Source organism: Eumetopias jubatus, unplaced genomic scaffold (genome assembly GCF_037043125.1).
Source record: "Eumetopias jubatus isolate StellerSeaLion01/CBP00866 unplaced genomic scaffold, mEumJub1_p1.0 scaffold_1, whole genome shotgun sequence".
NCBI classification, from domain to species: domain Eukaryota; kingdom Metazoa; phylum Chordata; class Mammalia; order Carnivora; family Otariidae; genus Eumetopias; species Eumetopias jubatus.
Window position 1 is genome coordinate 4,016,366 of NW_028274807.1, and position 13,818 is coordinate 4,030,183.

General features: G+C 55.7%; 1 protein-coding gene across 2 annotated transcripts in view; it reads right to left on the minus strand.

Moving 5' to 3' along the window:
• Nucleotides 1-2,949: 2,949 nt before the first annotated feature.
• ABCG1 (ATP binding cassette subfamily G member 1) overlaps nt 2,950-13,818 on the minus strand; it is a 55,468-nt gene continuing 44,599 nt past the window's right edge. Inside the window, exons 6-15 of one of the 2 annotated variants that reach the window (XM_028126435.2) lie at nt 13,669-13,814; nt 13,269-13,392; nt 11,562-11,676; nt 8,824-8,972; nt 8,546-8,647; nt 7,478-7,646; nt 6,600-6,700; nt 6,345-6,503; nt 5,080-5,198; nt 2,950-3,902 (exon numbers count right to left, since the gene is read on the minus strand). In XM_028126435.2, coding sequence (XP_027982236.1) covers nt 3,674-3,902; nt 5,080-5,198; nt 6,345-6,503; nt 6,600-6,700; nt 7,478-7,646; nt 8,546-8,647; nt 8,824-8,972; nt 11,562-11,676; nt 13,269-13,392; nt 13,669-13,814 — 1,413 coding nt within the window. In that variant the 3' untranslated portion in view covers nt 2,950-3,673. Of the gene's footprint in view, nt 3,903-5,079; nt 5,199-6,344; nt 6,504-6,599; nt 6,701-7,477; nt 7,647-8,545; nt 8,648-8,787; nt 8,973-11,561; nt 11,677-13,268; nt 13,393-13,668; nt 13,815-13,818 lie in introns of both variants that reach the window. The other variant, XM_028126434.2, reaches the window with a different exon arrangement.

Sequence of the window (13,818 nt, forward strand, 5' to 3'; positions counted from 1 at the left end):
TATAGGAACAGGAGCAGGTGCAGGAACAGAAGCAGGAACAGGAACAGGAGGAGGTGCAGGAGCAGGAGCAGGTGCAGGAACAGAAGCAGGAACAGGAACAGGAGGAGGTGCAGGAGCAGGTGCAGGAGCAGGAGCAGGTGCAGGAGCAGCTGCAGGAGCAGGTATAGGAACAGGAGCAGGTGCAGGAACAGAAGCAGGAACAGGAACAGGAGGAGGTGCAGGAGCAGGAGCAGGTGCAGGAGCAGGAGTAGGAACAGGAGCAGGTACAGGTGTAGGTGCAGGAGCAGGAGCAGGTGCAGGAGCAGGAGCAGTTGCAGGTGCAGGAGCAGGAACAGGAGCAGGAACAGGAGCAGGAGCAGGTGCAGGTGCAGGAGCAGGAACAGGAGCAGGAGCAGGTGCAGGTGCAGGTGCAGGAGCAGGAGCAGGAACAGGAGCAGGTGTAGGTGCAGGAGCAGGAGCAGGTGCAGGTGCAGGAACAGGAGCAGGAGCAGGTGCAGGAGCAGGAACAGGAGCAGGAACAGGTGCAGGTGCAGGAGCAGGAACAGGAGCAGGTGCAGGAGCAGGAACAGGAGCAGGAGCAGGTGCAGGTGCAGGAGCAGGAACAGGAGCAGGAGCAGGTGCAGGTGCAGGAGCAGGAACAGGAGCAGGTGCAGGAGCAGGAGCAGGTGCAGGTGCAGGAGCAGGAGCAGGTGCAGGAGCAGGAACAGGAGCAGGAGCAGGTGCAGGTGCAGGAGCAGGAACAGGAGCAGGAGCAGGTGCAGGTGCAGGAGCAGGAGCAGGAACAGGAGCAGATGTAGGTGCAGGAGCTGGTGCAGGAGCAGGAACAGGAGCAGGAGCAGGAGCAGGTGCAGGTGCAGGAGCAGGAACAGGAGCAGGTGCAGGTGCAGGAGCAGAAGCAGGAACAGTTGCAGGTGCAGGAGCAGGAGCAGGAACAGGAGCAGGTGCAGGTGCAGGAGCAGTGGGTAGTGAGTAATGGGCAGTGGGCAGAATCCCAGCTCCCCCCCTTCTCTCCTGACAAACGTCACTTAGAAGTGATATGCTTTGGACTTCCACTTTCGCCTGTACTCACAAACACGGGAGAGGCTGCACATCTTTTATGCAAGATGTAATTCTTTCTTCTAAAAGAAGAATCACAGTCTGAGATGAAAAGAATAGTTGCGGCATTTACATTCAGAAATTCTGTATGAGAATGAACTCTGGCAAGCTGGTCCGCTTTCAGTCCCAATGTGTGAAAGACATGGTCACCTACCTCTTAACCACAGGATTAAAAAAAAACAAATCAGTAAGTTGTTTGGACGTTATCTTCGGTCATTGGAATAAGATGTTTTATCTAAGGACCTGAAGATGCAAACCACACCCTTTGCATCAGTGATGCCAAGGGTTTGTAAGAGAAGGCTCCAGCAGGGGGCGCTTGCCCACAAAGGGGAAGGGCGGCATCCCAGAGCAGACAGAGCCTTGCTCCCCGCCTGGACGTATGTCTTTCTAAGCAGATCTTCCTGCCTGCCGACTCGGCACACTCGCTACACACCAGTGAGCGCCCTTCAAAAATTCCCGCATTACTTTGCGTATGGGTTTCCCTTGAAGCAGCCGACAGCCCTCACGTCCCCCAATATCGGCCCCTGACTCCATTCCTCATCTATTAAGGGGATGAATGTAATTTGTTAACAGTGGAAAATTGAAATGCGGGCAACATGAACTCCTGGGGAAATGATCCCTTCTGAGGGCACAGGTAGACTTGGAAACCAGATTTTCAATCTCGGGGGATCTCACTGTTTCCTTCCCAAGTGGCTGAGCCACGGCACGGTGGGCTCAGGGCACACAACATGAGCTGCCTGTTGGAGGGCGGAGGAGGGTGGCCTCAGCCCTGCAGCATGGTTCCAGGCTAGCTGGTCCTTGCAGGGTCACAGAGGGAAAGAGGTCTTTAAGTACTGACCGCACGTGCTGTGAGCACATCCATCTCCTCGCCCCTCCCTCTATTTTACCAGGCTGTTCCTAGGTGGGTCTTCCTACCCGTGACATCTTGCAGGCAAATCTATCTTGAAACTCAGTGAAGACTCTTTATAAAGCCTAAGTTAGATCCTGGGTAAATGACCTAATCTGGAAGGTAATGCCGCATTTGTACAGAACAGCAAAACTCAGTTACAGCTGAATACGCTCCAGTGTGTTTACTACAAAGGATGGGAGGCTGAAAAAGGCATTGCTAAGCATCTGCAAGTCAAATCTGTATGTGAGTAAAAATCAAACTCTTTCCATTCTCTTAAAGTGGGAAATAGAAGCTTTGGGAACAACACTGAGGAGTCAAAGACCCCTTTCGAGCTGACAGCGGCCTTGGAGATCACGCAGCGTTGTTGTTCATGGAGGAGACAGGTACAGACAGGGCATGAACATGCGCAGAAAACAGTCCATCTCTGGGAGACCCCAGCCCCTGGGCAGTGAGATTCCAAGCGGGGAACCACTCCGTTTCCCCCCCTGGCCTCCTCTGACCTCCCCCTGCCGTCGCACTGCCTCTGACAGTTGGTAGGCGCCCCAGGGGCCAGTGCCAAGCCAGAGGCCGTTCACCCCGCAGATGTGCCCGCCGCTCCTGCCCTGCAGGGATTTCGTTCTGTGATTCCGTCGCTGGGAAGAAGGAGCTTCTGGTCTGTGACATCTACAGGGGCCCAGCACGGAGAAGGCAGGGATGTCACAGACGCATGGCTCGGGAGGTGGCCTCGCCTGTGACATTGCGCAACGTATGACCGAGCCACAGGAGCCAGGGCCACTCGGACTGTGCCCATTGCCTGCGACGCCTCGGAGGCCGTGAGGTCTGGGTGCGCCCCCCCCGCCGCCGCTGGCGGCTCCCTCCCCGGCCCCCCTGGCTTTGCTGCCCCCCCCCAAGCTCTCCCAGCTCTCGCGGAGGTAGTCGATGTGATACGTGAGGAGAGGGACATGTGTGCAAAAAATCAACAAGGCTCATCTTCTAGACACTTTTTAGGCGAAATTAAGGTGTTCAGAAAGTTAGGAAGAAATAAACATATTTTTTGCTTAAGATAAGCAGCATGGGGTGGGGGGGGGGAGAAAAGACTTTGGGAAGGTTGGCCTATGTCACCCTCCAGCTTTCTGTATGACTTTTCGGAATGCGTGCTGCCCCAGAGCCTTCTCTCTGCCGGGGCACTGCGCCCACGCCTTTCCCAAGGTCTGCCTGAAAACAAGACCAGCTCCGCGCCTTAGTTAAGCCCCTCGTATCTCTAAGCAAAGTGCGTTATTTACCCTGAATAATTTCCTTTAACAAGTACTAAAAAGATACAGTTTCTTAAAATGAATGAGAGTTACCGGCTTTTGGCTTGGAAATTGACTTCTCCCTGGAGAAGGAGGCAAAACCGTAGGACAACAGCGACAGTCCCGAGACGGGGCCACCCCCAGCTTCCCGGCCGCCCCTCTGCTGCCCACTCCTGCATGCCCGGCCACCGCCGTGTTAAATTCTGCACACAGATGTGACGACTTTCTACACCTTCTTCCCAGGTGAAGCCAGAAAGGGAGATGGAGAGAGGCGCCGAGCTGGCTGGGCGCGGATGGGCAGCACGATGCCCGCGGCCCGAGCGTGCCGCCGGGGTCTGGGCGGCAGCGGTCTCTGCGGCTCTACAAGGGGTCCTGGGCCGCGATGTCTACGTCCGTGTCTCCTGGCACTCTGGTGTTTTTACCTCTCTGCCCGGATTTTGTATCTCAGGACAAAATAGGCGATGAGGCGCAGGGAGATGAAGAAAATACCCAGAACGATGAAGTCCAGGTAGAGCTTGGCGTCCTCCACGTCCAGCTCCCTCAGGATGGCCTCCGACTTCTGGAAGTGGCATGTCTCATCGATGCCACAGTGCAGGTCCTCTCGGTCCAGCCCGTAGATGGACAGGATGACCCCTTCAAACCCGTACCTGTGGAGGAAGGCACCGGCCGTGAGCAAGGCCCTCCCCGTGGCCAGGGGACCCCACGCCCTTGCGCCCGCCTCCATTTGCCGAGGGAAACAGGGTCCCCCTGTCCGTGATCTGCGGTGCGGCCACATTCCCTCCCCGAGACCCGTCTTCACGGAAATACTTCCTAGCCTCCCAAGACAGACACATCCAATGGCTTGGCTAAGGTTTTCCCAAATTTTGTTTCCTCCAGAGCCTCTACCCACAAAACCAAACTGAACGAAGAGTGGGTATTTGTTCAGTGGGGGAAACGAATTGGAAGGCTCTTTGATCGCCTGAGATAACATATTTTTTAACAGTTGGCTATAATAAAGGCTCTGATAGCCTTCGAAGGACTATAGAGCATTTCAGTAAAACCCTTCTGCACCATTTCTCATTCCAGGGCAGCCCTACAGCGTCAGAACAAAAATACCAATTTTGAGAAGAAAGACGTGGGTTTCTGATTTCTTGGCATTGGAGCACACACGGATTGCTGAAACTCTGCACGGGTGCTTTGTTTTGATTTTGTTTTCCCGAACAATACCTCTGGGTCTGAACTGACATTCTAGAAAAAGAAAGCTTGTTCCCAACTTTGGATCTTGTGTGTCATGCGGGGTTGCTACAGCTGGGGCAGCAGAGCCCTGAAGATGGACGCCGCCCGGTGAGGCCGAGGCGCCAGGGCCCAGAGCAGAGGGAACGGGGTCCGAGCGCCGTGGCGCCCGGGGGCCGGGACGCTCTTGTTCAAAGATATTAAGATGTTTAAAACAGGACTTGGTTTCCACCGGATTTACACAGAGGCAGAACCTGGTTGTGAGCACTGTTCATTCCAGAGAGGGACGAGGTTCGTGAGATGGAAACACACCGCCCACAGCAGTCCTCCAAAACGGGCAGAAGACGGGGGTCCGCTACGGCTTCTTCAAGGCATAAAGCGCTAGTATTTATTTTATCCTTGTGCGTGCGAGCATGCGTGCATGTGTGTGCGTGTGTGTGTTCGAGAGGGTGTGCACACACCGGACTTGGGAAAAAGTGAAAGGCATCAATAGTCTCGGATTCGTGGCGCAAGCATCATCCTGGCATTTAGCTGGTGGCTAGGAGGTAGCTTTGGTCCCTTCCCTCGGTCCACACAGAGCTCCTGAGCAGTCAGGGTCCCCACACACGCTACCTGACGTAGGAGATATACGACATCCACTGCAGGTAAGCCGGGATCGTGTCGAAGCTGACGAAGAACCCCGAGAAGAGGAGAACAGGGATGGCCGTCACGGGTCCCACAAAGGTCGCCACCTGGGGGGGCACACAGGGGACGCGCTCAGGGGCAGCAGGCGGGAATCCCACCCAGTTCCCTCAGGTGTCCCCCGGAGGCCATATCCCACGCGTCTGGGGAGAGTCACCAGCAGCTGGGAAAGGGCCAGGGCTCCCGGCTGGTCACACAAAGCCAGGACGGCACTAAGAGCCCCTGTCTTCCAGCCTGCAGCCTGTCTCCATGCAGAGAGCAGTGGGCCCCTGCTGAGGGGCGGCGAAGAGAGAGAGCCTCCTGCGGGAGGCAGGGACCAAGGGGAGCAGCAATGAGGCTGCAGCACAGCATCCGGAGGAGTGGACAGCCGGGTGCTGCTGCCACGTCCAAGGGAGGAAGGGGCAAGGAGCGCCTTTCCCTGTGCACTCGCGGCGGCTGGTGGGGCCGAGGGCTTTCCACGGCTGCCCGATGCACCCCATGCACACCATCGCTATGTCTATCCACAGATGAGGGGCCCGGCCTGGAGGCTAGGCAGTCACTGGCAGGGGGCTCTGAAGACGGAAACGGAGAGTCCATCACACGCAGGGACAGCGGAGGGCATGGGATGGGAGGTCTGGGGGGCACACGATTCACCAGAGTTGTGGCTTTGTGTTGGGGGCAGAGCTGACCTGGGCACCCAGAAGCCGCCGCACATATGGGGGTTGGCAGGTTGCGGGGCATGTGAAGCCCCGGGGCAGGGTAGGGGCACAGGCTGCCATTGGAGGGCCACGGGATGGCGGAGCAGATCCCCCAGAGGCAACAAAACATAGGCGTTGAGAGCTTGGACTCGGAGCCAGCGACACGACCCTGACCAGATCACGTTGGCTCTCTGGGCCTCAGTCTCCCCCACTATGGAATGGGGATAGCACCACCCTAGCTTGTGGGGTGCTGGGGAGCAATGAGCTATGATGTGGATAGCCCTGGGAACAGCGCCTGGCAGGCATGAAGGCCACGGGCACCTGCTGTCGTCAGTGTGCCAACCCTGACCAGCCACCACGGTGCGGTTCCTTCCCTGGGCAGCGACCTGCTGAAGCCAATCTAGGAAGTCAGGGCAGAATTAGGAGGCGGCGTTTTAGGGAGGAGGGGCCCTGGCCGCACTGGCCCAGGTGGAGAAGGGAGGCCCTCCACTCCCCCCGTGCTGTGTCCTCAGCTGGTACCTGCAGGGATGTGGATGCGGCTCCAATGAGCAGACCCAGGGACTGTGCCACCAGGGACGTCATGGTGCCCAGCGCAGCGAACAGCACGAACCTCACGGCGTCGGACGGCTGCGACGTCATCCAGTACACGATGCTGCAGTAGGCCACTGGGAACATGATCTGCAAACACAGGGCCCGTCACCCCTCACGGACATGGGTGTCTCCCGCCCCTTCTACAGAGAATGATGGAGAACTCTTGCCCCTTCACTAACACACCTGGAAAGGCACGTCGGCCATGGTCTTGGCTAGGTAGTAGGCCTTCAGGCTGTACCAATAATTCAGGTGTTCCCGAAGAAATACTCCCATCTCCAGGGGAACTAGGAGACAGAAGGAGGGCAAAGGGGTCAGGCAGACACAGCCCACCAGCCAGGTATCGCCACGATGCCCACCTGCCATGTGAGCAGCTCTCAGAGACGGAGCTAAGACATACGGAACGATTCACCAGCCCGGGAAAACTGCCGACCATATTTATAACCCGAAGGGTCACTGGGCGGATAATCGAAGTGCAGAGAACATCTACTCGGATACTGAGCATTATTGTAGTGATTCGCACAAGGATTTCCTGCTAAGCTCAGCACTAACCAGTGCGATTCCTTCCATGGGCAAGAACCCCTAAGCTGGTCTTGAGCATGCAGGGCCATTTAGGGAGGCAACATTGGGGCAAGCTTTATGCTAGAGTTTACTGTCAGCCCAGAGCAAGCAAGGGCAGCATGCTCTGCAAACCATCTGGAACCGCATGGAAATCCATCTAGAATAGCTTTATCCACACACAGATGTGGCCACAGCAGGCTGGCTTAATAAGTGAATGAGGTAACAGGTAAGCAGTAAGATCTGAGGTGTTCCTGATTAGAAAAATTTTTAGAAATCTCTCTCTTGTCAGCCTTCCACAATGCTCATGGTTTCTCCACTAGTGATTAATTCCTTTGGCTTAAACATGGTATGTATTTTCTTGTCTAAGAGAAAATATGATAGTCCCTGTCAACAAAAAAATAATGCTTCAAAAAACCATGACGTTCTGTGTCAGAACCTCATCTATTGGCCGAGCCAAGACCTCGGTCCCCCGTTGGTGGGCGGGTGTAGGGTCAGGCACTCACACGTGAGAACGGTGGGCATGAGGGCAGCGAACATGAGGAACAGCATGGAAAAGAAGAGGAAGCCGGAGTTACTCAGGACCTTCTTGGCTTCGTTCCCAATCCCCAGGTACAGCAGGCCAATAAGGAGGCCGATTCCAATGTGAGATGTGATCCGCAGGTGCGTCAGGACCTGGGGGGCAGACACGGTTCTCGCTGACATGCATGGCGGTCGGCGAAGACCTCAGGGCTGAGGCTTTGGAGACATTGGCCCCCGAGTTCTCCTCCAGAAAAACAAGCCCCAACCCTAAACCAACTCGCACGCGCGCGCGCGCGTGCGCACGCACGCGCACACACACACACACACACTCACAGCAGTTTACTGCTGTTAAAACAGAAGCAATTGCTATGCTCCACAGAAGGCACGAAGGGCAGTCTACCTTCAGAGGAGGGGTCAGGTGAAACAGTGCTGGGGGGTAGAGAATGCATACGCCCGAGGCCCCTCCTTGGAGTGCTCTGGCCTGGGCAGCTGCAAGCCCCCCAACATTCAAAGCAGGTCCCAGAGGCCCCACTGGGCACTCAGCCCCCCTCGGCAGGGAGCCTGCCATGCTGTCCACTATGATGGGTAGACAGGATCACGGCTCCCAGTCACTCACCACCTCCTGCCCGGCGGGGCTCTGTGCACCTGCCAGCGCCCTGGGCCCCCAGGGCCTCCTTGGGAGAGGGGCACACTCCCACTTGGGCTTGGCCAGAGGAAAGCGAGCACAAGACAAGGTTTGTCACCCCAGCAGGAACTCTGACAGGCTGCCCTTTGCCATGTTCCAGAAAAGGAGCTGTGACTCCATTCTGGGTCCCAGGATGAGACACGTGGGGCAGGACCACCCGCCACAGCCGCCAACACACAACACCAATGTGACAAACATATTTATTGTCACAGCCACTGGGGACTGTTTGTCACGGCAGCACCACGGAGGGAAAGCTGACCGATGCAAATGCAGGGAAAATAGCCTGAGCGCTCAGGCAGGATGAACACACCGGAAAATAACCCTGCAGCTCCCTCTATCCTGAAAGAACGTTGGCCCACAGCCTTACCGAATCCCTCATGATACTGAGGAAAGTCCGTTTGAAGAGGATGCAGAACTGGGTGAGGCAGCTGGCTGAGAAGCTGTGGCAGCCCTCCATGGAGGTGGAGTCCTGCAGGTGCACACCGGAAGGGGGAGTCGTGAGCCGCCAGCCCAGGACGCAGCTCCCCCTGGCTGAGCAAGAGCCCCCATGCAGCAGGGCACAAGGCGCAGCATGCAGCTGTCCCGCGGGGGGCCGGGGCTTTGCATTACCTTTCTCCACCCCTTCAATCGTTTTGCCTGCTTTACCTCTTCAGAGGGCCGGTGCCAAAGAAAAGGGTTCACCTCGGCATCCCCCCCAGGCTCTCTCCTGTGGTCGGAGTCACACATGCCCTCCCGGACGGCTCTCACCAGGCGGCCGTTCTGATCGCCGTATTCACCGGACGCGACCTCCATGACTGCGGGACACACAGACGGGTCAGTCCCAGCACCCACCCCAGGGAGGAGCCCCCTGTCGCTAACGTGACCCCAGGCCTTGGTCATTTTGCGACAACACAGCCATGAGCCTTGCGGGAGTCCTTTTAGTGGATTATATGGATGCTGCATGATAGGATAAGCTCATGCCACAACGAACCTTTCGTCAGCTCTAAAACCCCCAGCAAGGCCAGGTGTCACATCAGGATCCTAGAAATGCGAATTCAGATGGCGATGCCAGGAAGCCTGAGAGGTAACTAGCTCGTACGTCTATTAACTTATTCACCCAGTGATGGTTACTGAATGCCTGCCTTGGGCATTCAAGCCCCAGGATTGGAGCCCAGGGATGAGCCAGAGGGGGCTTCATTGTCACTATGGGCTCAGGCAAGAGCGATGGGCACAGTGACAGTTCTTCAGAACCATGGAGAGGGGCCCAGAGCCACCAGCCAGCTTGGGACCCTCAGCCCCACCTCCCGGTCCCCAGGGAGTGTGTCCTCCACTGACCCTGTCTCTGGATCCCACGGCCTCTCCGTGGCCCCTGGTTCCACAGCCCACACGACCGCTGCCCCTTCCGGCCCGCGGCCTGAGGTCTCCCACGCCTTCTTCCCGCGGCCCCTCCCCTCACTGACATCCTTGATGAAGCCCAAAGTCCCTGGCCTCGAATTTTTGGCGCTGCCCTATGGCCACACGAGCTATTTACTTTCCCTGAGCCTGAACCGGGGCGGCCAAGCCCTCCTTGATCCTGTCGTAAACCAGGACACGTTGCCACAAGAGAACGTCATCATCAGTGATGCCGCATGGGTCCAGCACGGCCGGCTCACCTGCTCACTCACACCCACCCTGCTCCACCGTGCTCCAAACGGCCCCGCTCCCCTCCAGCCCTCCCTCCGGTGACGCAGAGGGCCTAGAAGCTGCCAGAAGGGTACACTCTCTCCTTCGTGAGGCCTTCCCACAGTCCCATGTGCCCAGTTTCCTACCCCCTAGGTCCTCTCCTCTTTGCAGACGCTGGATGTCCCTGCTCTGCCCCTCCTCTGCAGCCCCTGTCCCCCGCCCACCTTCTGTCTCCGGGGAACAGGTGTGTGACGATCTTTGGCTCCATCCACTACCTTTGCAACACGCCAAAGCCTCCCTTTAGGTGAGGCTCCCCTCCTCGCCGGCCTGTTCCTGTCCATTGTGTGCTCCCCTCGCCGTCATGACCCACTTCTCAGAAGACAGAGCCTGGCCTGGGAACCGTGTCTCATGGAACACAATTTGGGGGATGATGATGTAGAGATATAGAATCCCAGCAGTGCTGTGGCCAGGTGTTTGGGGGAAAAACATGGATGAGAAAGGCTGATGCCCCCCCCAATTCATGTCCACTGGGAACCTCAGAATGTGGCCTTATTTGGAAAACGCTCTTTGCAGATATAATTCGTTATGGATCTTCAGATGAAATCATCCTGGATTTAGGGTGGGCCCTGAGTCCCATGACTGCTATCCTCACAAGAGGAAGAGAGGACACCCAGAGACACTGAGGGAAAAGCCATGTGAGGACACAGGCAGAGACTGGGGTGGCCCAGTCACCAGCCCAGGCACGCTGGAGCCCCCAGGAGCTGGAAGAGCAGGAAGGACCCTCCCCCTGGAGCCCTCCGAGGCAGCTCGGCCCGGCCCACAACTTGACTTCCAGCCCCAGAACTGCGACAGGATGAATTTCTGCTGATTTAGGCCACCCGGCTTGTGGGGCAACCTTGCAGCAGCCACAAGCAGACAGGATGTGCAGGCAAAGACCGGACCCCAGCACAGGGGCCGGTGCGGGGAGACAGGTCTGGGTGGGGAGTGTCAAGCACTTGGCGGCCTAGTAAATATGAAGCTTGAGAGAAAGAGAAGGCAAGAGGGGTTCCTGGCTCCCTGGCTTGCAGAGCCTGGTGGAAGAGGAGACTTGGTTTTGGAGACGTGTCCTGGAGAGGCTGTGAGGCTTGCTGACAGATGTGTGGGCCATGGTGTGGGAGGGGTGCTGGGCCCGGAGACCCAGTGGTGGGGGGAAAGTGATGGCCAGCAGCAGCAGCATCAACAGCCTAGAGGGCATGGCCCCTGGGAGCAACGCCAGCATGCAGGGGTGGGCTTCTACATGTCAAGGACACAGCGTACTTCGCTGCCAACCTCGGGACCTTCAACTCAGGAGAAGGAGCTCAGACCATCACCTTGGTCTCTGGACTCTGAGCTTCACCTTTTTTGTTATGTTTGGTGGAAATTTAAATCCGCATTTTAACTTGGTTAATCAATGTAAGAGGGTCATTTTTTTATTTTTAAAGGTTATTTATTTTCAGAAATACCTTCCTTTAAATCAGAAATCAAACACAGCAAAATGGGAAAAATGGCTCCTAACAACAACGTCCTTATTCTAGTTCCCAGATCTCTGGAGGAAAGAAAACCTCTTCTCTGTTCTTAAAAGCTTCACCACAGGATGGCAGTTGAGCCATGTGTGGAATATTCAAGGAATTCCAGATTTGGGGGCTTCGGGTAAAAGCAGAAACCCACAGAGAGTGGAAAAGAGCCCCTTTCTTTCCCCTCCAGCTGGTTAAGGCTCTACTTACCAAAATCAGCTGGGTTGTGGTAGGTTGGGCAGTTCAGACCTAAATCCCTCAAGTATGGTACAAGATTTGAGACTTTTCCCCGGTACACACATTGTCCTTGACTGAGGACATAAAGCTAGAAAAAAGTAAGGAGAGGAACATCAACCTTGTCCTCCTTTGTAAAGCAACAGGAGCTGCCAATCCATCCAGCCCTCCATCCACCACCCATTCAACCTTCCATCTACTCATCCGTCTATCCTCCCATTTATCCACCCATCCATCCGTCTGTCCATCCATCCATCCAACCACTACCCATTCAACCATCCATCCATCCACCACCCATTCAACATTCCCATCCATCCATCCATCTTTCCACCCATCCACCTACCCACCCACACATCCACCATCCATCCACCACCCATTCAACCTTCCATCCACCCACCCATCCATCCATCCATCCACTATCCATTAAACCTTCTATCCATCCACCCACCTACCCATTTACCTATCCATCCACCCATCCATCCATTACCCATTCAACCCTCCATCCATCCATCCACCCACCTACCCACTCATCCACCCATCCATCCACCACCCATTCAACCTTCCACCTACCCATCCATCCACCACCCATTCAACCTTCCACCTACCCATCCATCCACCACCCATTCAACCTTCCACCTACCCATCCATCCACCACCCATTCAACCTTCCACCTACCCATCCATCCACCACCCATTCAACCTTCCACCTACCCATCCATCCATCCTCCCATTTATCCAGCCACCCACCCATCCATCCATCCAACCACTATCCATTCAACCTTCTATCCATCCACCCACCTACCCATTTACCTATCTATCCACCCATCCATCCATTACCCATTTAAACTTCCATCCATCCAGCCACCCACCTACCCACTCATCCACCCCATCCATCCATCACCCATTCAACCTTCCATCTATCCATTCATCCATCCCTCTGTTCATCTAACCACTACCCATCCAACTTTCTATCCATCCACTTACCCACCCATTTACCTATCCATCCACCCATCCATCCATTACCCATTCAACCCTCCAACCATCCATCCACCCACCTATCTACCCATCCATCCACCACCCATTCAACCTTCTATTTATCCACCCGTCCACCCACCCACCTACCCATGCACCCATCCATCAGTCAATTTCTCCTTCTTTCAGGAGAGCTTTACATTACTTCCCCAAAATGTTAAAGTTCAAAGGGAACTTTAAGTCAGGGAAGATATCATATGGACAGGCATTACTTTATTATATTGCTTTTCTTCACCCTCACACCAACCACCTGCTAGGAAAGATTTTGAAGCTGTACACATTTCATCCCTGGGCCTTTTTTTTCTTTTTTTTTTTTTTTGTTTATAATGTCAAAACCTATGATTTATAAAAGAAATGATATTGTACACATATGATAACCTGCCATTCAATTCTGTAAAACAGGTGTTCCCCCATTGTTACAGGGGTGGGGGTGGAAAATGAAGCTTTAGCAATGTCAGACCCCTCCTCCCCAGAGGGAGAACACTGGTCAGCTCTTTCTACCCTCCCGCCCTGCCACCTTAGCTGCTTATGACTCCAGAGTCTGGTGAAACAGAACACTTAAGGCTACTCAAAAATGAAGACACCCCCGGGAACTGACAGGAAGCTGTGAGTCCCTGGGATTTGGCATCACCTGGGCTATCACCGCACATACCTGGTCGAAGAGTTCGAAGAGCTTGGCGCTGGGCTGGTGGATGGTACAGATGATGGACCTCCCTCCCTGAGCCAGCCCTTTCATCAGGGAGACCACCTGGAAGCAGGAGGCACTGTCCAGCCCACTGCAAGGCAAGGGGTGCCGTGAGATGCCTGTGGAACCCGCCAAACCATACCCCATATTCACAGCACTATGGGGAGGTCCATCCTACAGGCCTGAGCCTGTCATGTCTTCTAGAGTCAGACAGGGAGAGGGTAGGAAGTCAGGCCCCTGCTCCCCGGGACCCCAGGACAGAAAAAAAGATGGGTAGGCAGAGCACATGCCTCCCCCTTTGGAGGCAACTCCAGGGGCCCCTGCTGGTGGAGAGGGCAGGGCTCTTCCCTCCGCTGCTCTTGATTACCTGGTGGGCTCATCAAAGAACATGACGGGAGGGTTGTTCACCAGCTCCAGGGCGATGGCCAGGCGCTTCCGCTGGCCACCCGAGAGGCTCCCAGTCCGTGTGTTGGCACAAGACAACAAGCCCAGAGCCGTCAGGATCTCTTTGACCTGG